General features: G+C 38.0%; 1 protein-coding gene across 9 annotated transcripts in view; it reads right to left on the reverse strand.

The window, feature by feature from the left end:
• SOX6 (SRY-box transcription factor 6) overlaps positions 1-27,002 on the reverse strand; it is a 366,018-nt gene that overhangs the window by 78,657 nt on the left and 260,359 nt on the right. For 7 of the 9 annotated variants that reach the window (XM_042813506.1, XM_042813507.1, XM_042813505.1 and 4 more), the window contains 2 exons: positions 17,398-17,521; positions 8,780-8,859 (listed from right to left, as the gene is read on the reverse strand). In XM_042813506.1, coding sequence (XP_042669440.1) covers positions 8,780-8,859; positions 17,398-17,521 — 204 coding nt within the window. The remainder of the gene's footprint in view (positions 1-8,779; positions 8,860-17,397; positions 17,522-27,002) is intronic. The other 2 variants (XM_042813504.1, XM_042813501.1) reach the window with 1 other exon arrangement.

The following is a 27,002-nucleotide window of genomic DNA, read 5'->3' on the forward strand; positions in this document are numbered from 1 at the left end:
TAAATGTGCGCAAGGCAAGAAAGAGGAAGAGTCTCTCTTTACCTCACACTATCTCTCATAATTCCTGGGTCCAAATCCCCATCTTGTGAGAAGACACCAAGGCAGCGCCACAATTAATTTTCAAAAGCACTGTTGGGGTTCAAAGCTGAAATGTTTTTATACTTTTGCAAGAGATACAGGGCGTTCATATGTAGCCAGCAACCATTCTCTTATTTTCACTAGCAAAAATGGACAGGAGACAGAGATATAATAAATATATACTGGCTCTACTGATCAGGAGAAGCTTTATCAGTCAGCTGGGGCACATCTGGGAAAAAAAGTCACTCAGGTGCATCTCTAGCATCCCATTCAATTAACATACCATTAAAAATGGTTCGTCCCTGTTCAGCCTGCTGCGTTACCTGGTAAGTCAACATATTTAAATGTGTATTTAAATGCAGAAAACAGTGAAACATTTTCTTTGTGAAGCAGAAAACAAGCCCCATTTACAGGTATTTTGAAGCATTAAAAATAATTGTGCCTTACAGGCTGCTTAGCAGATCACTCACACTGATCTTTTACTGTATATTTAGAACTTCCTTCAAGGAAAATTAAATAATTTCCTTAAAGGAAGTGCACACAAAATTATGCAAAACATATTCAAATGGGCTTATAAAAATTAAATCTAAAAAAAATCACATTTACAACTCAAAAGCAGGTAACTGGGAATTTACTATTGCAAATCCATTGTACACTTATGTGCTTTATATCAGCAAATGTATATTTCACATAAGCCTCCCACACATTCTGATGTGTTCTGGGTATGATGGTATTTCAGCAGAAGCGCTGGGACCAGATTGATATAGTTATGAGGCCTGATCTTAGCCCTCCCCTAGATGCTGGAGACTGCAGTAGAATAGATGGCTGATACAGGATGAATTACGGTGAATAATTCCCAGATGTGCTATTTAATAAAGATAAAACTAGTTAAAAACTGTTGACTTGATCACTTCCTAGTGTGCAGAAAAAATGGTGCAGTTCCTTCAAAGGACCTGACCTCTTTTCATTACTCACTTCACTTTAATATAATAAAGTAAATAAAATATCAGAGGCTGGGACAACATACTCTCACTATTCCTGAACAGGGAATGCTTCTTCGTTTGTTTTCATGCCTACCTGTTTGCTGTAATTCAAGCACAACTCCAAAATACGGGCTTCATAGTGTTGACTTCAATGAATTTTGTGAATGATTTCTTTGCTTCTAGAATAATCTCTTAATACTGACATTTAAGCATTCTTATCTTCCCCTTTTCCTTCAGATGCTCCTCCCTCCAGTGCCTTTCTTTTAGGACTGATACACAAGCCTTCTGTTGTGCCCCATAGTCATATGCAACCTTCATGCTGATCCTTAAGAGGAGAAAGCTGACTCCAACACTTTCTTTGATTTGGGACATATTCTACTTTCTCACTCATACAGATTCTGAAAACATCACAGACCAAATACACTATTACTCTATTCCATAATAGCAACAACTACACTGCATTTAGCGAATTCTAACTCATTTTCTGTGTTCCTTTCATTTTGACCTGGGTCAATGGAGAGTGATACATTCTATAATCAAAGACCCTCCATAATAAGGCATGTGATGACATCACCCCACAAATCTTTAAAATTCTTTTGTTTCCTGTGAGCATACACACACTGCACGAGTCTGTGTGTCTATACTTGAAAGTTCTCATCTAACTATCCATAGTCTTACAGATTTCACTGCAGATGAAAGGTAGTTTGTTTTCTCTTTCTATAGCAACCAGAGAGGAAAGAATAACGATACAGAGGAGTATTTTCATTTGTGTAGAGAGCTGACAATGTAAAAGCATCTTTGTTATTAATCTGATTGCTGCTAAGTTTCTAAATGTTTGAATATGCTAACACCTTCACGGAAAGAATCCTTCGTGTTTGTAATTTGTATCCAAATTAAGCAGCTTGCTCTATAGGCATCAGAGCTATAAATTCTTGAAACATATTCACTTGCAGCTAATTCCTGTAAGGCATACACCATATACATTTCTAGAAAGTTAGAAGGAATCCAACTGCTAGCTCAGAGCATGCCTCATAGTCAGCCTGGTCCCCAGAGGGATGCCACAGTTTTAAAAGAGCTTTAAAAAACGTGCTTGTCCCCTGACAGCGTGCTGGTGCTCTATCAGTAAATGCAGCAGTAACTTATTTGCTTCCTAGTGGCACTCCAGGGAGAGCGCTTTGCAAAGCGCAACTACTTCAAGATTGAGCCTGGGCATTCAGCTGAAGCCCCTGGGCACTTCAGCCCACAGGGGCTGCCAGTGGTTGAGGAAGCAAGAATGTCTTGTTGATGCTCTGGACTCAACCTTCTCCAGTCACTAGGGGTTGAGCTTCTTCTGCCTTGGTACAGACTGGGGAGACTCAGCAAACCTCCTGCAATCCAGGCTATAAAGATGACATCCTTCTAACCACACAGGTTTCCTGATAAGTGAGTTTATTTCTATGTCATTTATGATCCCAGTAGTAAATTCTCTCACAAGAGCATGAGAGCCTGGAAGTCAGCAGTCCTGTTTGCTAAGATCTAGAGGTACAAAAGATGGGAGCCAATCTGATCCCTAGCTGCCAGACTGAAAAATCTTCATGCATTGGAGAAGAGAATGGGTGCAGCACTTTGGATGGCAGAGGGCTTGACCATCTAAAGCGAACAAAGAAAGCCTCACCAGGCTGAGTGACAGCCTTGCAGCCAGTGTTTTTCCTGCAACAGGGGGAGCACAAGCCTGGGACTTAGCTTTCCCACATCCAAGGGAGGTATTAGAACTGCTATAGACTCTGGAAACAGCTTCTTTCTTCAACACTGCTGTAAATTTTTTATTACATAATGCAACACTATTCCATTAAGCAAGAATAAAAATAACAAAGCGTTGCTGTTTAAAGAAGTTAGGGGCATTACATAGGTGAGAAAAGGGTCTTGCAGCAGTAATGCTGCTGACTGTAAGCAGCTGATGACTTTAGATAATAGGTTTGTTTGTCTGTTTTTACAAAACTGAAGAAAGTAGGGAGATTCCCTCTTGTTTTATCAGGAATGCCATTACTGGAGGAGCCAGGAAAATTCTCCTGGCAACAATTTCATCAGAACTGATAAGTTACTGCAAAAGTCTCAATTTTGATGGGCTGTTCTTTCCTCATGAAAATGAGTCTGTGAGATAATTTAGGGCTGAAGATGAGAAGGAGGAGGAAAAGAGGGCGCATTAACAAATTCTGCAAATAACTGAGGCTATATGATAAAATACTGACTCATTGACATCATTTTCATTGATAATGTCACTGACATAATTCAACTTGATAACACAGATATTACACTTAGACATAAACATCCAAGCAGAGAAAGGCATAAGTATAACTATTTCATTGATTTTAATTAAATTTTCTTAAGTATTGCAAGCTTGGCGTATTTTTAATTTTATTTTCATTAAAGGGCTTGCTTGGTCTCTCAGAGCCCTAATAAAAACCTTCTTTCAACGCCTTTCTTTCCCGTGCTACAACCTACATTTCTACATAAGAAAAGGACCAAAATATTTAATTTACTACTTCTATATGCTGAAATTTGCACACACCATTCCCTTAATTTAGGCCACTATTCACTGTATCATAATAAGGTAGATTCTGTTAAATTATGCCCACCTAGAGCTCAGTAGTCTTTGAATGCTAGATAAAATCATTCTGTAAGGCTAATGAAGACAGAAACTCTGTCTGTAACAATATTAAGTTTGTTTTCTCTAGTGATTCGAAGAAGTGAGCAATCTGTCAGTAATACATTGAGGGAAATTACTTGTCTTGTAGGAATTCCCGCTGACAGTCACTCACTTGCAGTGCTGACCCAAACATCTACCTGCTGACAAACAAATTACAGTGTCTCTACCTTTGAGAAGGTAACTGGCTGTTTTTAATTTTGATTGGTCTCACCAAATCTCTTTCACAATTATCCAATCTCCATTCTTCATTTTTTAAAAAAAAAAAAAAAAGGAAACCTTATCGTTTCTGCACTTGAAAAAATTATTATTGCCTACTACATCCGAGAGTGTTATGTCAGATAAAACTGTTAAACTGTGTCTAACCAACATTAAGACTGGCAGCCCTGCCAGTGACTGACTGGGTGAGTGAACACATTACTGAGACAGCATTGTAGAAATTAATTTTCTTCAATAAAGTGATTTTTAAGGCTCATATATTTCACAATCTAAACATATGTCACTGTTTCATAAACAAAATAAATGGATTAAAATAATACATTACCAGTATGCTGACACATGGAAATATTTTAATTAGAAATACTTAAGCTACGTGATATTTAACTGCTATATTTGTAGAAGAGGAGTATGCATCATTTAATAAGACATAAGGCAGGTACATCACTTTGCATGATGTGGTACCAGAGTGGGACCAAATCACCTTGAGTATAAGCTATCAGTATCAGATCACATTAGACCCACTAAAAATTGCTTTAAGGTTACAACATATAGAGGAAACTCCAATAAGAGAAGCAGTTCCACTGAAACAACTTTTTCATTGAAATAATAAGTCACCAAGATTCTAGTTTCTGAGAATAATATTTCTTCATAAAAGGCCACATCTAACATCTTAGCTATTTAAAGGCTGTATTTACATGAATGTCACATTACATTGGCCTCTTTCCTGCACATTCTTCTTGACTTACTTTAGGAACCAGCACTAAAATAGCTGAGGAAAGCAAATGTCAACTGTGTCCTGAAATTTATATGTGTGAGAGAATTGGAATAAGTAGGAATGTAATATATTGTTTACTGTACTGAGTGCCCTCTGTTCTCCAAAGGTCAAAAGCATTGTAACCTTAGAGTTACAGTTTCTGATTGTTCCCAGGGTTAAATACATTATCAAAATTAATGGTTCAAACCCCTCAACCTTCAGATATATGAGTATTCATGCCTCCATCTGCCGAACTATTCAACTAAAAATAGCATTCTTTGGCCTTCACTCTACTCATATTGTGCCCCTGAGGCAGGCTATGCAATGCTTCAGCGGTGTGCTGGATCCACACCCAGCGGTATAACAAAAGGTCATTTACTTTGTTTGCAATTAGAAGAGAGTATGAAAGGATAGGATGAGATAGGAGGGGAGAACAGAAATAGATAAACACATGTTTAGCTAAAACTTACATTTTTTAAATCAATTATAAAAACTTCAGGCCTCAAGAACACAGCTGCAACTACAGTCAAGACTTGCCAAGGTTCATTAGGGTTGTAAGCGATAAATTTTAAGGGACAAATTACACAAATAGTTTAGGAAAGAAGTTATGAACCAACGCTTTTTTTGTTTGGCTTTTTTTTTCCTAGAGCTTGCTTTGTTTAGGAATAACTCCAGTTAGCATCATTGTAGTGCTTCCATTTCTATCAACAGTTTATCAGTTGTGGTTGAGAGAGTTGCAACATTTCCTTATTTAGCACATAGACAGCTTTGTAGAAGCATATAGGAATGAAGGCAGATTTTTAAACCATAAAGAACACGCGGTAACCTTCCTTGTCTGAAAGTAAGGATGTATAGGTGCCCCCTCTGCCCCAGTGAGACTTTCCAGTAACAAGGTTACTGCTACCACAAGAGTCAGGGAAATTCATTTTATGATCAAGTTCACTTCATTTCATCATTGTAGCAAGGTTACTCCTCATACATATCTACAATCAGTTAATATTACTGCAATCATTTGGGAATTAAGGACAAAATTTAGGGAAATGCAAAAGGAGAGAAATGGAACAGAAGGTGGGTAAATAAAAGAGAAGAATGAAAAATATTGCTTCTTTTTGTCTGCTCTCATTGATCAATTTTAAAAACAACCAACTTTTATTGTAATGTGCATCAGAACTGGTTCACACACCCCTATGCATACCTGCTACAGCCGTTTTCCGTAATGCACCTTTATTTAGCACAAGGTTGATATGGTGGGATTCACTCACAGTTATTTGAAGCTGGAGGAGTACACAGAAGCAGTTTTGTCCCTCTCAGACAACAACTGGAGAACTGTTCCCTCATCAGGAAGGGCCTAACAAGGTGTGGTTCTAGAACACATTATTTAAATCTTATCCAAATTGTTGAGGAAACTCATGAGACAAGGCCAAGCTGTCAGTGGGAAATGTGGGACAGTATCTTTGTATCTTATTTTCAATGTTGCCATCAATGTAATCCTCATGAGATGAGTATGAAATGAAAACAAGCTATCTGACATCAACCTAGAGCAGAACTTTCTATACCTCTGGAATGGTATAGGCATGTAGTCACTACAACTATAGTCTTCAACTCAAGGAGATATATTATCTGCAGGTGAGAGAGAGAGGCATCCAGAGAAAACACATTTTGATACTAATGGGCTAAATAGAGCTTTGGTGAAATAGACAAACCATTAATTACTCATTGTCACTGGAGAAAAATCCTCCATGCAATAATTACTATGGTTACACAGTGTACCTGGAAGTAAATTGTTTTCTCTGCTAATAGATTCACAGCTTCCATCGAAGCTGTCCTAAAACACAGGAAAATGAGAATACAAAATTGCTAGTAGCTCTTACTCAAAGTTTCATCATCCCCAACAAAGTAAGTGAAAAAAGAGGAGACTACAAGCTTGAAGATGATAAAGAATTTCCACTGCAGGTAGATATAGATTTGGGAATACAATTTTGCAAGTAATAGTAATTCTCTAGTAAAGCTGAATCATTAGAACTCCTGCAAAGCTTGTTTAATTGTGATAGTTTCTAGTCTACAAGTTCTCCAAACACAGATACTGTGCACACACTCACATGTAGTAACAAAACTAAACCTGCAAATTAATTAGCTATTTCTCCCACTGGCTGAAAGAAACAGATTTCTGATCAGTATTTTAAGCGCTTGGGAAATACTCAGATACCATGGTCACATATTTATGTAAATAAATAAGTGGGTGGGGCGCATGGAAGCAAGACAGAGAAAGAAGGGGGAAGGGAAGCAAAGATAAAGAAATGAGCTGAAATGCTACGCCCTTAGCAGTTTTCATGATGCATCAGGTATAACAACAAGTTCCCTCCCACAATCGTACCTAAATAAACTTTTCTTTTAGGATACACTTAAGGAAATTACACAAAGAAAGCATCAATACTAAGAGTCAATAAACTTCAGCCAATTCAACAATCAGATGAGCAGGTACCAACTGAAGGCCAAGTACTCTATTATTTAAGTCCTTATGAACACAACATATTAAAAAAAATTGAAATGCCATAGAAGTGAAATTCAAACAAAATAGAAAGGCTGGGGGGAAATAAGCCAAAACACTCTTTCACAATAAATATTTCTGAAGGGAAATTCTATACCCTCACACATTTTTGAATTTATGAACATCATTTTCTTCAGTGGTTCTTTTCTCTATCTGTGCATATTATTTTTAACAGCTTGGCCTATAATTTCCAAAAATTAACAAAAATGCAGTATTGCTGTAGGTTCTGGTCAAAGCTGATGTGCAAATAGATCTGCGGGTCCCATCTATAACTGCTAATGGGACTTTTGCTTCAGTAAGTATGCAGATACAGATTTTCAAAGGATACCAGCTAAAATTGAGTATCTGGTATATTTCCTTTTGAAAATCTCCTCTTTAGTTTAAAGTTTGTCTAAGAGACAGTCTTAATATATTATTATGACCCAGAAACATTCTGGGAGATCTTGCTCTGAAGTGCCAGGGTGTTCCCTTTCCAAGTTCTGCTTTTAGGTTTGGTCGGATGTAAGCTCAAGGGGTCTTTTCTGACAGTTCCATGGGTGAAAAGTGAGTTTTGGTCCCATTCTCACTTATCCTAACTCTGCAATAAGAATATCAGCAATGGGAAAAGATGAGAGGGTTTTTAATTTGCTTTGGTCCCTCTGGAAATAAAGGTATAATTGCATAAGGGTAAGCAAAATAGATATTTGGAGATTAACATGGCAGTACACCGCTACTCTAGGCACAATTTATTCCTACTTTGTATGTGAACCGAACTCTAACAGAGGTTTCAAAGGTTTACTTGCAAATAGTTACATGCATCTTTAATGGCCTTTCCTCTCATGTTCACTGTCACTTCCTTTCCACACATTTTAACTCTGAAAGCTTTTGACTGTTTCTTCATTATTTATGACATTGTTGTGTCTTTTCTTGTGAAATTAAAAACTTCTTGCCACAAAAAGCTAGCTAATAACACGGCACATAAATCTTCCTCTCACAACATTTCAGTACTTCTATGCCAAAAATGACCAAACCGAGCATCCTGACTATGCTTGGCATTTGACCAGCTTAATGCACAGAATGGTAGAGATTACCTAAATACAGAAACCAAAAGAGTTTACAATTTATTGTATTGTCAACCCCACGCTGTCTGTGAAAAAGCCTCGGTAACACTTCGGTTTTCATACACTTACTGCCCCAGCTAAAGGTAGTACCGTGCAGATACAGGGGAAAGTCTAAATGAAAATAAAATGGAAAAAGACCTTTGAACATGTCTCTTACCGACTGGTCATGTAATTAAGAAAATACCATTAATTCTGCTTATATAAAATACACAGAATAGTGTCTTTCACTTGGAGTATCAAGGTTGAATGCATGTTGCTGTATTTGCAGTACCATGAGTACATAAGGTGTTAATCCTCCTGGGCTGTGCTCAAAAAAATATTTAACATTCAGGCTATTATTTAGCATACAGCTGGTTAGCAGTTTTCCCCTAAAATTTTGGCTTCGATCCCACATTTTTTTGTTCTGGCACATACCTGGAGCTGTAAAGGGCTGAGTCCAGAAGCAGCAGCAGCTGCCATTGTTGATGGAATGAACTGCACAGGGTAGTTATCACCTGTCGGGAGAACAATGCGTGCAGGTTCAGACAATGAGCAGAGAATAGCAGCAGACAAGTGCAAACATGGACCTAGGATTGCCTGTGCTCCACAGCACTCCTCTAAGCCTAAACATCTGCAAAAACAAAAGGCTTTGCTGGGCACGGACTTGCCATGCTCCCTTGGAACTTTTTTGTTAGCAGATAGCTGGTAGGCAAACTGGCAAAACATAACAAAACATTTTTGTTTTTCAAAAGCCATGTTCAAATCAGGCGTGTAAACTTGGGCACAAAGTGGGACTTAAGGCCACAGACACACAAACAAGATACCCTAGGAAACCCCAGTGGTTCCAGAAAGGAGAAAAAATGTCACCACGTTTCCTAAAACAGGATAAATTTGCTGCAACCCAAGAAATTTCAGCCCTGATTAATACAGAGTACTTTCCTTTCAGTATGAAGTAGCTCTTTCCTGGGAAAGCCACCTAGCTGACTTAACACAGGTTGAGGTTGTCTTTGTTTTGACAACTCCTTTCAGACAGCCAATGACAAAAGTCAAACTAAATCGTCTAAAAAATAGCTGTAAATACAATTTTAGCTACCCCTTACAGCTGGGACCCTACTCAACTCTAATAGATGAAGTAGTTGTTCAGTTATACAAAGATCCAAACCCAAAACTCTCTGAGTTCTACTTTCTGGGAACTGAAAATGTATGCCCTCTGCATAGAGAGGACAGGAAATACTTTAGAAAATATATATTTTCTATATATAGAATACTATTGATCAAAAATAAGTGCAACGTGGTGTCACACAGTGCCATTGACACTCTTAGTCCATGTAAAGAGTGAAGGAATGCTGGAGCAGTTTATCAACAGAATCTGTAATGTAAAAATTAATACAGAGATGGATAAATTACGTGTAACTGTGACTTAATGGAATATTGCTTTGGCTCAAGCTTCTTATTGAAAGTCAGTTATGTATGATCTGTAGCCTACATTTTAACACTGCTCTTCTGTACATTGTTGAGATTTATAATAATCAGCCTGTTTTGTGTTAACTTTTCCATGCTGAAAGCATAATGTAAAAATGAGGGAAAATATCACATCCAAAATGAAATAATCTGGACATTCCAAGAGTTAGATTATTTTTTTTTTTGTCAGCACCCTCAAATAAATGACAATACCCAAAGTCTTGGCAGACACTGGATTTCTCAGAACTCTTCTTATTTACCACCTGAAGTGCTATTGTGTTCAGCTTGTTTAAAACGTTCAGTTGTTTCACTTTTTTAATAAATTGTACATGTCTAATCCGCAAGGTCTCTTTGCATCATATCCATAATACCTCATCAGACCATTGAGCACAGTATGTGCTTGTACACAGTCCAGTAACAATTGGCTTCTGATTGCATATGGAGCTCTGCTACAATGCATTCACTAACACTATATTGAACTGGTGTCCTATGGAGTAATGTTCAAAATATCTCCTCTTATTTTCCCCCTTCCATGAGGTTGATTTTAGTTTGCAAAGATGTTGGTGGTTTTGTTGTTTTTGTGAGGTTTTTTTTTGTTTTTTTGTTTTTTGTTTTTTTTTGCTTAAAAAAAAGCAACAGAAAAATCTAGCTCCTTTCTGAAACTAGTAAAGCTGTCTCTTTGTGGTTAAGCAGTTCTACTCATCTCTTTGATATTTATATGAAATTATCTGAATAAATAAGACCCTAATCTAAGTTAAATAACGTTTCTTTCAGAAATATTTTACAAGGTTTTAAAAAAATCACAAAGATGTTGAAATTAACGATGCTTTAAATGGGGGGGGCGAGGGGGGAGGGGGAAGGGAAATAACCATCCAAGTCATCAGCATGGACTGTCTTGCAGAACATTTTGGAGGCATTCTTTCTTTAAATATCATGAATAATTCATTCCTGTTCCACACAGCAATCTCTTCGTTCTCCCTCCCCCTCCACATATACTTTTTTAAGTTCAATACCAGTTGCTTTATTTGTACTAAAACATTTTCCATGTCAAACATATTTTTAAAAAAATCAAACTCTAAAAGAATTCCCCGCGGCACTCCTTTTTCACAGCTGTCACGCTCCTATGGTTTGAAATAGCCAGATATTTTACACACACGCATACACACACCCCCACACACGGGCAGACACACGGAGTTTTTAGCTTCACAATTAATTTAACAGTATCTCTACCACACCCTATAGTGTTCTCTTGCTCACCTGCTGGCTACAGTACCTTCTTTTGTTAAAGGAAAGTATAATTTCATAGTTATGCCATTTATTTATTATTAACACACCACACCACCCCTTATTTTTTTGTCCTTATTTTAATACCCTAAATTATGGTTAAGTCCTGGTGTGTGAGCAGCGTCATTACGCTGAGAACAAAAATTAATACTCTGTCAGCCTTGGAATACTTTGCTGACACAAAGCAGTAAAAGCAGAGCAAAGGTATTTTAGGGGTTTTTTTTTCCTCCCTTGAGGAAACTGAGCATGCAGGGAATTGACTGGTTTTAATTTTTAATTACAGAAGGTACATATTTCCCCCCTCTAACTTTCTCAGTGCAAGAATGGATCAAGAAGCTTCTCAGCTGTCTTGGCAAGAAATCAGTCAGTGCATTGTAGCAATTTTTTTTTCCAAATTTTTCCCTCAATTTGGAATGCTTGCATGAAGATCCATTCTTTTAAATTTGAACAAAAGAAGACAGAGCATGTTTAGACAAGTCTGCTTTACGTACCAGGGTATGCTGGCCTTTCATAACCAGGCCTAAGAAGAATGCCAAAAGAAGAAAATCTGTCATGTTTTGCAAACCAATCTCTTCAATCTCCTTGCTGTGTTGATTGTCTATTTACATTTGGCTGCTGCTGTTTATATATAAATTGGTGTTTACAAGCTACGGAAAATCACACCAGACTTCTGTTTCATTTGTCAGGTTGAGCAACATTTTCAACAGAATAAAAGCAGCATAAAATTGTACCATGCTATTCCGCGTAGAGATAACATAAGTGTTCTTCAGTTTGCCTTGGATTAAGGGAGGAAGCGTACTGGATTTTATTTATAGGATGTATGGACTTACTTTCCAGATCATGGCTTTGCGAGTTGTAAGGATAAGAAGGAAGTCTGGCCAACAGAAGAGTCAGCTCTTGTGTGATTCACAGGAGGGGAAGGCTTTGGTTTATTACCAACCTTTCCTAAAATATGATTGTAAGACATAAACTGACTCTCCAAGTTTTCAGTTTGATAACGGCTTACCCATTTGGGGATTATGCCTTAAAACCTGTCTCTTCACATATGGATCTTGAACAGCCATTTGCACATTATCCTTACGCAATCATCGAATAATAGAAAACAGGGGTGGAAGAACTGTGCCAGATCACACGTTGCAGGACCTCTCCTCCCAGGCACAGTAAGCAGACAGAGGAGAGCATACCGCTCCTCACAATGTTGCTGGGACACAGCAGAGTTACAGATGCCCACCCCTTCTTCAGGATTGAATGAAAGATTTACAGAGGTAACAGATAAGGCAATACTATATAGCATCTCCTCTGTCTGATGACACAACATTAGTTCTTCCTGAACAGGGAGGATCTGAGCGGGATCTGAGAGCCACAGCATTGCCTTATTACCATCCTCGCATCACAGCAATATCAGCTGTCCCAACGATTGCCTGCTTGCAGGTAAAAAACTGTAGTGCAAATCCCAGTTGAAAATATTCAGCTGCCTACTACCACTTCCTGCTCTCACCTCAACGTTTAGGAGTGAGCCACACATAGATTGCAGCAACAGATCCTGAAGGCTACAGATTCCTTATTGCAACCACTAAAACTTAACAAGGAACACATGACAGACTAGATCAGTGCTGGGGAATTTCCATCAGAAATGAGGCTTGTGCAGCACCTCTGCCATGTAAAAATACACATCCAAATCAGTACACAGCTGATTCTGTTCTCACGTGCCAAGAGGAACAGCAGCTTGTGGAAACACAGTACTGCGTTATATAAAATATGAGCCATTTTCAGCTTTAGGAAAAACTTCTGAAAGGCCTGTTCCAAATGGAAATGGCAATGATGAATATCAGTGTAACCCAACGGATCTAAGAAGATGCTAGCTATGCACACTAGTTACTGTAATCACCGAGTTTAATTAGTTCTATGACAAATATCTCATAGTGCTGTATCTGAGGTCCAGCCAGATGACAATAAATATGACAGGTTTTTTTTGTCACGTTTCATCTAATTTTTTTGCTATGACTTCAAAGTACTCAATATTTACGTGCTTCACAGCAAAAACAGAACAATGACAAAAATTTAACTGCATTTCTCATTATTTTTGCCACTGGCCTACGAAAACAGTCTGAATTTTCACATTTCATTATATTGCTAGCATAGAAAAATCTCTTGCAAATTATTTTAGTATATAAAACAGAATGACCTAAGGAGGCAGACAGGGGTTGTTTCTGAATCATTCTAATCATGATCTTTATACACTTTCCGCATTCAATAAGAAGATATGCTTTGAAAATACACTGCAGCATATTACTCTGGAAACCCATTTAAATGGATGTTTACACTCCCCCTGCCTCAAAGTCTCTATTTTCAACAATCTATTTCATAGATACTTTCCACATCTGATAAGACAGAACACAAAACACTTGTAGAAGACTATTGTGCAAAAGTGGTCATTGCTTTCAAAGTCACCTAAAGCATTGCTACACAGCCAGCATGATCTAGCTCCTGCCCAGCACGAACCTCTATCTTTCCTCTCTAACCATCCTACTTTCATCATCTTCATTTCCTCCTATTCACAAACCTGGAAAGAAGTATCTCCTGAGGCACTGCAAAACAGAGGCAGGAGCTATCTTCCTCCTTATAGCACTCAGTGCCATTTTACCCATGGCACCAGAGGGGAAACTCTAATCATATTCAAGGATACACTGACTTTTTGTGGGCTCGTGCAGTTAGTTAAGTAAGGGAAAATTTACAGCACAAGAAAAGGTATAATAACACTTACGTTACCCAGCAGTTCCAAGTAGTAACTATCATGGTCACAGCCAGAAAGCTAGAATAGTTGCTTTGCTGTACTTGGAATGCAAAATAATCATAATAATTGTGTGGCACCTCTGGGCAAGTATTAGCTTCCTAACAGCTGCCTCATTCAGTTTCCCACTGGAATAAGGGGCAACCCCATAACCAGGTACTCTGCAAGGCTCGTCAAGTGCCTGCAGGTCAATAGTCGCAACAGTCATTTGAGATGCAAGCACCCTAAAGTTTTAATTAATCCAGTATACACTATAAATACTGAAATATGTATAAAAAATTAATTAGGTGGTCTATGCAGCTCTGATTTCTCAATTAGTACTTACCATGCCGGAAAATTATATTACATGACTTTGAGATACGTAACGAAGCACGGGACTTTGGGGCTTTTTTTCTCTAATGTAATTATTACTTGTCATGAGTTCTTGCTAACTTCTGGCTCTTTCACCTCCTACAGTGCCAAAACATGAGGGAAGAGAGCTACAGTCACCTGATATATAGATCCAGCCAGGCAGTAGGAAACTGTCCTGTCAGATACAAATAATAGCCATACATCAGCAATTCTGTGAGTCGTCTATTCATAATATTTTAGAGCCCAGGAGTTCAGCAGGCATGTTCTGGAAGGGCCTCAAAATCTGTATAATTCTCTTTCCTTCCCAGAGTTACTCCCCTTGAGGATGTAACTTACTGTAATTTGTTACATTTTCCTACTTATGCTTAAATGCAGGGTTTAAATTCTTATATGCAACAGTACTCAAGCTGATATCTTGACACTGAGCTAAAGAGACATGAACTTGGTTCCCACTTAGCCCATGAAAACACACATGCATGGCCTTACACAAATAATCATAACTCTATTTGTGCATCAAGGTCAGATTTCTTATCCTGGCCATCAAGGTACCCTAATGTGGATACGCTGCTTACAAAGCAGAGATGGCTTATGTCTAGCTCGTTTTGGGGGCTAAGAAAGTAAATGTGCACACCCAACCATTAGACATTTCCTAATTGACATAGAGTTTCAAAAGTGCCCAGCTCCCACAACTCCTATTACTGAAATCTCTTTCAATGTCATTTCTGAATGCCAAGGAAAATCGGCACTGTGAAAACTTAGTCTTGCCAACATCAATCCAGAGTAAAATGAAGAAGCAAAAACCAAACAGGCTGGCAAAAAGAAAACTGTAATTCTCTGAAGGGTTAATGCATCTCCCTTCTTTCCTCAGAAGTATGAGTCTAAACTGACAGTTCTAGAGGTGAAACTTTCATTTCTAACAAAGCTAGAAGAGTACAAGCAGTAGCAGTCAAGTTCATAAATATTCCTCAGAAATGACTTTGAAGAACCTCTCTATGAAAAGTGTAACTTAATCTCCAGTTTCATTAATTCCTAAGCTACTGTGCTGAGTGCCAAAAATAGGAATTAATCAATAGAAACTGTAGTTATGGTGTGTTTTTTTTTAATCATGATCTCTCTCCAACAGAAACAACTAACCTGACTGTACCACACTTGTTGTAGAGTTTAATAAATATATTATAAATATAAATACTCTCATTTCTTGCCAGCCTCTGAGCATAGCCAGATCATTGTGACTATGGTCCCTTATTAGCTTCTGCAGGGTACAAACTACTAACATAGTTCTGTTCCCGATAGTTCTGTTCTGAGATATCTAGGTCTTGATTTCTGTCTGTGTTTCAATCTTTTAACAATTATTATATGCTTTTTTCATTTTTTTTCTTTTTTTTTTTTTATTCCAGCAGATAAGGAAGACAGCTTTAGGCTTCTGCAGTGAGATCAACAGAGTCACAGGCAAACCAGTACAAGCTTGATTAAGAGTTAGAACAGGTACTGTAAAGAACACCCTGGGATAACTGCAAAAATCTGTTCCTGTGCAGAAAATCATGCTGGTATTCTTCCTCCAGAGTTACTGCCGTACCAAGTAGCCTACAGAGCCAAAAGCAAAATGAAGCGATTTGACATGCCACCTTTCAGAGGGGTGAAGAACCAACAGTTTAATCATGAAGTGTGACTGACTACTCAGAAAGCTACTCCAATTAAAATGAGAAAAGCAAGAAACTAAAACACAGGCCTTCTCTCATCTACAAGATGATAGTTATTAGCCAGGGTGCTGTAGACAGTTTCTACAACTGGCAATTCTTATCACATCTTTGGAGAGAAAATATTCTACATCTTGTTCCACAAGTCTTGTAAGGTGGTTATATGTGTGAATGACCATCAGCCTGTGCCATCTAGAGCCAGCTGCCTTTCAGAGCTCCATTATCTGTTCCTGCATATAGTGCCCCAGCAAGACAAACTGGAAAAGAACTTTGGGAGTTTTAAGACTTCAGATAAGATAATTAAAAGATTCAGTGTTTAAAAATATTTGGTGTTTAAAGAGGAATGTCTCTAGACTAAAGAGACAGATTTGAGCTGGACAAACGGAAATGCTTGCTGAAATCCTGTTTGGCCTCATTTCTTCTAATATTAAGTAAACTTGCTAGAAGAGATTTTAGGTTCAACCTGGCTTTTAATTAGCACACTGTTTATATCATCTATTTTGAGGCTTTACTTTGGATATGACCCTGCTCCTGCTGCAGTCAACTGCAGAAATACCACTAATATCAGGGGGAGCAGGATCAATGCCTTACTTTGTACATTTTATATTTCATGTCAAAAAAAGAAACTGGTATTTATGTTTTGTAGTTATTATCAGGTTAATATGCTAAAGGCAGCTTGACAGGGAATTAATGAGTAAAATAAGGTGGCTTCTTCTGGACTGAGGTCACTTACAAAGAATGCACAAATGAAAATAAGGTTGACTCGTATTTACTTAACTATCTTCCTACATTGAATTCCTTTGGCAATGTGTCTTTAAACATTTAAAGCCCTGTTTACAAGGAGGCTCTGAAAGTAGCTTCAAACCATTATATCCCTAATTGAATTCCCCAGGAGTCCTGTAAACTCGGAGGAAAAAAGAAAGAAATCATAACATTTGCTAAATCATCTCAAAACATATTTCACTGCAAGGTTATATGACCTGTTACAAGTCTGATGAATAGGATTGAACTACTGAAACCTTTTATTATTTAGATTGAAATCAAACAAAAAGTTGCCCATTTGAAGTCTGATAATTAAACTATGCTTGCTCTGACTTTTATTACTAATTAAGAGTAACAATTTTGGCACAAGACAAGTATACTGAAGATAACACAATTAATTACGGACACATAGCTTTTGTACAATGGCACAGGGCAGAGCAGATGCAAATTAGCACACTAGTAGGCCAATATTTAGAAAAAATGACTTTGGGGGAAATTATGGTTAAAAAAAGACAGAACGTTTCAATAACTAATATTCCATCTACATCCTTCAAACCAGAAGCCTTTTGAAGTGGAGCTGCAAAACTTCACACTATTTCCAACCAGCTATGCCAGTAGCATAGTATCCTCCATATGAGACAGACTGCATAAGAAGCTATAGTTAATATCTTAAAATGTTAAATAGCTTCACATCCCTGTCAGCTTACCTGGCTTGTAAGTTATTCCTGGGGGGAAGAGGAATCCCTGCTGGGCTGCAGCAGCCGCTGCCAGTGTCCGCTGGTCGTGTGGAAAAATTGGGATCATGAGCGGAGGCATGTGACCCTGAACCTGCTAAACAGAAGAGAGTCTCTGATCAGAAATAGCACAAATTTGTCTTGACAGGTATTTCTGCAGTACTGATAGTGTTCTTGTGTACACACGGTCTCACGGAACCTTCTCCTTAATGTAATCCCTGCCAATTTCACATTATCACATCAAAGCCCTCAACTAACATTGTTTTCCCTCAGTGTCAAAGGTGTAGCAGTCTCAGTGAACTGCACACTTTCCCACTTCTTGCTAGATTTTTTGTTTTCATTTTTAGTTAACATTCTCTGCCCTGGCACGAGGTAAAAAAGTATAAAACCTTTGAAACATGCCATAGATTCTTTAAAAAGAAGAGTGGTGTGCATTTCTGTTAATTTTTCACAAGGCTGCTTATCTTTGGTCATGGACAGCAGAATTACAAGCATTTTAGAAGTAATCTAACACTGCAGTAGCCACTCTGATGTTCAAATTTTAGTATCCTTAGGGTAATTTTAATTCTGAGATCTTACAACATCATATTTTTCTTCACAGGTCAGGTACATCATTTCAAAAATTCACTGCAGTATTAAATAGTCTCCTAGACAATACTCCAGCTCTTGAGATTTAAGGCTCCAACATCCTGGCACCCAATTAAACTAACATACTTTGCCATACACACCTCACTGTAATGTATAAATTGCTCATCTGTCTAAGCAGTTTTACAGTTTTATGCACTATCATGTACCTTGGCAATTATGGAGCTGCATACACGGAGCATTTCAGAATAAAACCTACTATATCAAATTTAATTTGACCTTAATAAATGTATCAAAGAGTACAAATGTACAAAAACAGAACGTTCTTCACTTTGTACTAGGATTTGCATTCAACATTGAGAAAACAGGAGATGTGACAGAACTGTGTCTGTTAAACCCACTTTTTTTTCCTAGTACCTTAATTTATGCTACATATGACACAATGGCTAGGATCACTAGGAGTTTTTATCCATCATTTCGGAACCACACAGCCACCCAAGCACTTGACTATAATTTGTCTGATTAGTAGTTAAGTAAAAATATATTGATTTATGTATCAAAGATAGAAAGAAACTGCTCTAGACGGAAAAAAAAGTTTACCTTCATCCCACCATAAATCAATGGTATCAAATACTATTAAAAAGTTAAGGTACACTTCAAGCATTTTTGTTTTCATTTTAATTCCTAAAAAACTTTCTTTTTTTTTGGTCAAATCCCATATGGTGACCTATGACATTGTTTAAACAGCGCCAAATTTTCTTGTCATATCCCCATTACATTCATAACCATTGATGCAGTGCAGAAATGCTACTGTGTGTGTCTATGAGGGTTAATTTACCAACAACTCTCCTCTTGGGAAAGCCCTAAGATGTAGGTTAATAAAGGTCAAACAAAAAATAAACACTTTACAGTATTTTTTTTTAAATCCATTTCTCAAGAAAATCAACTTATAATAAAAAGGTCTTTGTGCAATTACTGCTATGGCACTGGGGCGTGAAAGAAACTCGCTTTGAGCAGCTATTTCTTTCATTTTAGCTGAGGTAAGCCTGGCTGTGCGTTTTAGGTTATGAGTTAAACTTGGTTAGATTGGAGTTGATCCCCACGTGCCCAGGCCAGGCATTTACCTCTGATAAAATGGTGTATGTTTTGCTGTACAGTGTTACTTTACACTGGCTCTACAGGAGTCCAGCAAATGAAAACACAGTCTTTGTCTGATAGAAACAACTGCAGGATATTGTAGAATTCAAACATAATACAATTAACAATCATTTTCCATAGTTTCCAAGTGCCATCTAATCAATGGACCCAGGGTTTCACAAATATCCCCTTCAATTGCCAAGCACAGCTGGTATTTCAAGGGAAATTGCACAGGTACAAGACACTAACACAAACTCAGAAGATTCAGGAAAATGGAGCAGGAGTTAGATGTTGTAAACATATACCCACAGTAACTCTTCACACCATGGTGTCATAAAATTAATCTGAAACATATTATTAGCACCCAATCCTAAAACGGTCATTGGCTTCTTCGCTATGAAATGCTGTAGTGTGGTATCCAAAAGACTTTTTAAGACTATCAATGTTTTCTGCAAGTGTGGAGAGTTACTATTGCATGTTCTATCTACGTGCCCTATCTGCTCCCCGTCTATGTGAACGTGAGATCAGGTCCTCGGCCTATATAAACCAACATAAATCTGACTAAATGGGACTTACAGTTAGAGTGCAAATGGCAGCTTACACTGAAAAGAATTACTGAAAGAAGCCCATATCAAATGACAATCCTTCCCTCCCACTGGTCTTCTCACTGACACATGTTAAATACTATTCCTAGGTCAGTGCTGGTTTCATCCAGAATTACTTTATCCATAGATGTCCATTATCAGCACAGGTCAAGTGAAAAGCACAAATAAACATTAAAAGGCCAATGATTGTACAAGCATCACTGATAACTGTATTGTTAGATGTGAAATGAGTATCAAAAATACTATAGACAGGTTTTATTTACAATTTGTTTCAAGGAGATTTGTTGCTGCATTTCCCCCCCTATTTTGATTTTACTGAGGGGGGAGAAACTGGGAGGAGGGACTAATGGGCGCACTTCATAAATTCGGCTACGTGCCCAGAAATTTTAATTGCTGAGATATTCTTCAGGTCTTTCTGAAAAGCAAAACGACAGCAGATGCCCGAGAAACAACTTGACTCTGTCTCTTTGCATTCGTAAAAATAGCGTATTGTTGGATCGGCACTTTCCCCTTTTGTCTCCTCTGTGCTAAGTTGTTGATGATGCCATTTTTTGCCATCTGCCCTAGAGCTTCATTAAAGATACATGAATGAACTAACTGGGCTGCTATCTTGTGAGGAACAGGTGCTATTGTTTGTCCCCGAAGACTTGCACTAAAGATCTCACTCAGAATACTTGAGAAAGAGCATCTGCAGCAGTCAGTCAGAGAGCAACTTGGCAGAGCCCATACTATGGGCTAATATGCAAACAGTGACACTCAGGGGGACTCATTTTCTCTTTCATGACGATTTTTTTTCTTTTTTTTTTTTCTTTTTGTGTATGTGTGTGTGTGTGATGGGTAGTAAATTTCTGGTTTTGAACAATTCTGCGCTCTATACCTTTAACTCAAATGGAGTAAACCCTGACAGAATACTGGGGATATTCCTTCCAAAATTCAGTTCTTCAGCCTCAAATCTAATTGTCTCTTGTTTAAAGATTTCTTATTTCTTCTTATTTAAAGATTTAAGATTGATTTCTGTTTCTATACAACAAGCTCAGGTTTAATTGTGTTAGACACAAGCAGCCACCAAGATCAGGAAACTCTTAAAAAGTAGTGTACCATTCCTTTAATATCCCATCACAACTCTGACAGCCCCTGGGAACTGATTACAGCACTTCCTTGCCTGAGATCTAAGTCAGGAAGCAACTTTAGAGCAAATCAGCCCTGATTAGTTCAAGAAGCAACTTCCAATTTGATTCTCCCTGAAATGATACAAGCTGGTGGCCCATTTGATAAGCTGAGCAATCTGCAGTGCTTTGCCCCAGAGGTACGTGAATGCTAATCTTAGAAGTCTTAGGCTGGACAGTCCTTGTTAGAAAGTCAGTGATGTTTAGTGTTGTGTGTGGCAATGGGAGCCAGAGTGATACAGTTTACCACAGCAATGGAAATTACACTGAATGAAAATGACCTCTTCTGGACAGGCAACACAGCACAACTAGTGAGAACATCTAAGGAACAGGAAGGGTTCTGTCTTTAAAAAACAAAACTGCTTCTAAAACAACTAGCATTGCAGTTACAGAAGCAAAGGCATTCAGAGAAAATGATGGCAGCAGTGCAAGCAAAAAAGGTGGCTCGCACACTTCTGTGTAGCTGAGCTGACCACAGACTCCAAGAACAGAAAGAAACCCAAGCTGGTGGCCAAATTTCTTTCCAACTTTTCAAGATCAAACTTGACAAGCTGCCTCTCCTGTGCAGGTGGCTTCAGGAAAGGGGAGAATAAAGTGCCATTAAGAGCAGGCACAGACTTTGTAAAATTTTATCACTGCAACCAGCACTACTACAAAACAATGTGATAGGCTAAATACACTCTGATCTCTAGAGTAATTCAACATCCAACCAGTTGAAACCATTGCCTTTGAATTCTCCTACCAGAGAACGATTTGATCCTGACACTCAACTTATAGAAATCCCATGATCTGTACTGAATCTAAAGGAGTACTCCACCATGTGTTATCTCAGAAACACTCACTGGAACTTGCTCAATTGACTTTGTTTATTTTTTTCTTTAGGATGTACAGCACATTTAGTGTATGAACTAAGCACTGTGATGCACTTCTGCAAAAACCTAATGCACAGGCAGCCTTAAGCTTTCCACTGTTTAAATTTGAATTTCTAAGAATTTTGAATTTCTTAACTAATTGGTACGGCCAGACTACAACTTTAGGTAGTAGTAATCATGTTTAGGTAATCATTAAGATTTAATTTCCATAGTAAAAATATATTTGGAATTTTCTACACTCTCCTTTAAAAATTTTAGGGCTATAGAAGAATTTGCTGGAAAATAATGGTTATAATGTCTGCTGGGTCAGTAAATTACATTCTAGGTTCATTCATTTCAAAAATCTTACTGCCACTGAAGGCAGTGTTTTTGCCCACAGTAACACTACACTAAGACATGATTTTAAATACCCTGTGTTTACCTCACCTCTACTTTAAGTGCTCTGTATATGACATATGACTCCACTGTTTTTAATAATGCCAGTGGAATTTTATTTAAAAACAAGGCTTTTTTTGTTTTGTTGTTATTGATCTTTGTGAGACAAAAATAAAAGGAGAAAAAAATGTGAAATTGCTTTTATTTTTATTAGATTATATTGGTGACAGTGCAAGAAAGTAACCATCACTAAGCATACAGATGTAAGGACTTCTACCAGAAGTCAGGTATTGAAAGTCAGCGAGACCACAATGCTTCAAAGCAGTGTTAAGATATGTGCAGGTTTGTGTCCTAGTCTCCTCCCCAGCTCTGTCAGTATTCAAATGAAATCATGCTGTGACTGAGTTCTTTTTTCGGTCCCCGAAATGATCTATTTAGTAAACTGCAGAAGAATTGTACTGAAAAAATGAAAAGATCTTTTGGTTACAATTGAATGGTCTGGCTGTTTTATTTGTGGTACTCTGATGAAGCAAAGTGACTGTCAGGCTGGGTTAACAGATATAAAGGACTTGGCCAGTTTGTGTGCCAGTGGTGGCTGGGCCTTTTGTTCTGAGCTCAGAAATGTAGCTGATGAACTATCAAGACTCTGAATTAATGCACCATCAATGTCTAACATTCTCTAATTTTAAGATAATATGTGAGAGCAGACCCAAACGCTTAAGTGAGAAATCTCATCTAGCACAAATGATCCCAAGGAATCATCTGTTACTGTGTAGAAGGAAGGACAACCTATGGAAGGTGTGCTCCAGCCGGCCCAAAGTGATCACGCAGGCACTGCATCATAGCTAAGAGACACAAAATTGCATTGACATAGCTCCCACATTGAAAATTATACACCAGCTGCTTTCTGCTCCTGCTAGCAATATAGAATCAGTAGAGCCTATATCACTATATAGGGACGTATATTATGTTCTAATTTATCTGCCATCTAATTATCTTCAGTCTAATTGAAAAATATTTCCTCTCAGTGAAGTACATGAGCCACAAAGAACATGTCTGCCAATGAGATCCCAGGGGAAGTGCTGGCAAATAAACTGTAAAAAAGATACCGTAGACTTTAAAGTGAGAACATTTTGTATAGGAAACAGTATGAAAAATATGTAATCCGCTACAGAATTTGTAAATGAATTCTAACTGCTATTTTCTTTCTTTTTCCCTCTGTTCCTTCCATTTGCCCAACAATTCAGCACAATTTGGAGGTTTAAGTCTACTGCACTGGCCACAGCATTAATGTGAAAATTGTGGCCATGATCATAGAGAGAAACAGAGCATTCTTACTTTTTATTACTACTTCCTCTCTACTTCAAAACTTTAAATGAACTGAACATAAATTCCATCTGCTTGGGAAATAAAGAAGGGAGCAACAGAAAAATGCTACCAACCACACAGAAAACAAAATGTTTTAGAACACTAGCTCCTGTTTCCTTTCTACTAGCTTCTCGTTGCATTGCCCTGTTTTTATCCAGCTTTCTTGACTACCTGGAAGTAGAGAATTCAACTGAAGATGATCTCATGAAGAGTATGATAAATGGTAATTAAATCTATTTAAATTGTCTGTATTTTAAGAAACTCTCACTAGGAGGGATGGAGAACATTTCTGCTGTACAGAAATAAATAAAACATGTTATGCAAAACTGAATTTATAGTTCATTTGGAGTTAGAGATCTACCACCTTTTCAATCCATACAAATGCATAATCTTGTCAATTAAATATTATTGTTAAGGTCTAGTAGTATGTTAAAATCACTTTAAAGTGCAACTAAGGAAAATTCATGTGTGTTTATTACTCCTTAAGGGTCTATTAGTGGGTATTTTATTCAGATTTGTGTTGTAAAATCTGCATAAACTCAGCATATTGTTATCCCCATGTGTGCATTTGTTTGGTTAAAGCATAACAGCAAATCTCTGTTTTTGCAACTTCTCGAAAAGTCAAGAGAACTAAAATAGTCCTAATTTTAATCAGATACAAACAGTTATCTCTACAGAAGTGAAGAGTTGACTATTATGCAAATCGTCACAGTTAGTGGTCACCAAGCCATCACAGAAGAGTGAGCAAGTCAATTATTTCAGATATTTCCGAAGACTAGTGAAGATGTATGCTTCTCATTTGCACCTTGTCTTATTCTTGCCGAAATATGAAAAATATTGCAGCTTAATGATACTTGTTGATAGTTTATATACAGAAGCTCCATTACCTGAGCTCAAATCTAAATATGAGTTATGTCAGAAATTCCCCATTAGCTTATGTTTATACGGTCATATCAAAACATGCAAGATTTTTGGAGTATGCTGAAATTTTCTGTTGATGGAAAAAATTAAAGCAAGAGATGCTTTAAAATTTGCATTTCATATTGGTGCTTTCGAGCAGAGTTTTCCCCCCACATCCTTTCAAGAGGGAGTTCTTTTTCTTGAGTAGTAGCCACCACTAGTTATTAATGGGAAACCAATTCCCTCAATAGAAGGGCTTGCAATGTGCAGCGCAAAACATCACATAACTCTACAACACTGATGACTGCTAAAGGAAGGACAGTCTTTTGCTCTAAAAAACAACTCCAGAATAAGTGAGAATGAAAACAGAGACATCTCTTAGTTCCTCCAACCAAAACTTCGAGGTTGTTTTTGTCAATGATACGAAAAAACTACCGAACGTATCTAACAGTCAGGACTAACTGACTAATAGGTGCTCTGCCATTTACTTCAAGATGAGAAGAATTTCATCACGATCAGCACACTGCGTTTAGTTTTCTATGTTCCTGACAACATTCAAGGGTTTGTAATCATTCTGTATTGTAAATATATTTTGCAAAGCACATCCAGCTATTGAATACAAACATTAATTAATTCAAGCTCAAAGACCACCTTCTGTCTGCAGGCTACGCTGGAGGACACTGATACAAAGTGACCCTGGTCTCTTTTTCCAATGCAGAAGTAACAATGCAGAGCAAGTACAAAGCAATTCCATTACAATCCACAGATTGTAACCTCTACCTCCTATTGCACAACTGTATAAAGGGCTACCCAAAGTTGAAAGCTACAGCTAATGAGGGACACGCTCTGCTAGAAACTCAGAGTGAGGCAGCACTGGAACAGGTACATGCCAGCGGCACAGAGTTTAGCTCATGAATGCTTTTGTGCTGGCAGGACACAAAGGTGGAGGTGAGTCACAGCTATGAAAGGAGATGTCTTTTCCACCTCACCCAGTCCTATGGCTGCTTTCTTCAGGTATTTAGTCCTCTATGAATTAACCCTCCTTTATTGTCTCCCTTTACATAGACAGTGTTGCTATTTTTCCTCAAGCCTAACCTGATAATGTGCAAGAGGCTGGGTTAAAGGAGTTATTCACACCCAGTGAAAATATTCGTATTTGTGATATATTTTTGAAGGACTTTTAATGCAGGAGAGTAACCTAGATAACTTCCCCAAATCACATGATGTTTATGGAATGTCTAGATAGAAACACAAAGGGTTATCACAGGCAATTACGTGCAGAACTGGTTTAAGGCAGAAAACTCCTGTGTCTAGAGATCAAAGTCAAATCAGAATACTGATTGCATGCAAAAATTAATTTGTTCCATCTCTTCCTAGGATTCCTCAGATTCTGACACAACCTGACCATCTTTACTCAGAGAAGGCTCCAAGAAGCTGGTGTGTTTGCATACAGTGACTGAGGTGATTGCCACTGCTAGGTGTACAGTAATTATTGCAGATCTGGGAGTAAGCAACAGAGGGCTTCTTACATCCCAGCGACATACACACAGCCTGCTTCCTTCCTACACCAACTGTGTCTGGCTCAAGTCAGTTATATTGGCTCCTCAAGTTTCTACAGCATTTATGATTCATCTATAAAAACATGTTGAAAGAATAAAATCTTTTAAAAGGTAAAATAAGGCAGAAAACCAGGAAATCCATTTTCAAATGAGCATTAGGTATTTCCTATCCAAGTTTGGGTGTTAAAATTCCAGCAACAGCTATCCTTCAAACCCAAATCCACACTGCTGTGCTGCCTTTTTTGCAGACTACCCTCGATATTCAAGAAGGAATGCCAGCCTTCCAATTTTCTGGCTTTCTCTGCTTTGTAAGAACTCCAGCATTATTTAAAGCGAGCTTTTGGCTTGCCAACAGACTCTGCCACAAATCCTCCACTCGCACTCCCGCTCTTAGTGGGGCTATTTTCTTCAGCTGCTCACGGCAGTCGGTAGGAAGCAGGAGCACGGAGCTGGGCTGCAGTTCAATTTCTGCCTGCCGAATCCACGCTCAAGAGCTGGTTCTGCAACTGCAGCATGCCCGGAGTTTGTGCAATGAAACGCACGGGCAAATCTACATAGCATTATCAGGCAGCAACAATGGCCCTTTGTCCAGCTGTGGCTGTCCCCCCCTCCACAGCCAGGCCTTATCTGCTCAGGAAATGCCTGTTTTAACTGACAGGTAGGAGATTAAATCTACAGCTGCCGAAACACAATCTCTACTCTGTTAGATAGGCTTTCATTGAAAGGCACTACAAACACATAATTTGTTTATGTTGTACCAGCAATCTTTGACAAAGCAGACTGTCTAGCTGAGACAAATGTGGTTAAACTCATTTATTGTATTATTTCTGCTACACAGAACAAGCTCTTAAAACGTAGAAACTAGACAAGGCACAAAGCTCTAGCTGTCTAAAGAAATCAAGAATAGATGACTTCTTGTTACACTAGCCCCCTTTACACAGCATAGCATGTTCTCTCCTGGAAAACATCCACTGTGATTTCTTTCTGTTCTTTCTCTTTTTTTTTTTTTTT

The sequence above is a fragment of the Centrocercus urophasianus genome, unplaced genomic scaffold (genome assembly GCF_019232065.1).
Source record: "Centrocercus urophasianus isolate 14NV4802_14NV808 unplaced genomic scaffold, USGS_Curo_1.0 seq_14, whole genome shotgun sequence".
Classification (NCBI taxonomy): domain Eukaryota; kingdom Metazoa; phylum Chordata; class Aves; order Galliformes; family Phasianidae; genus Centrocercus; species Centrocercus urophasianus.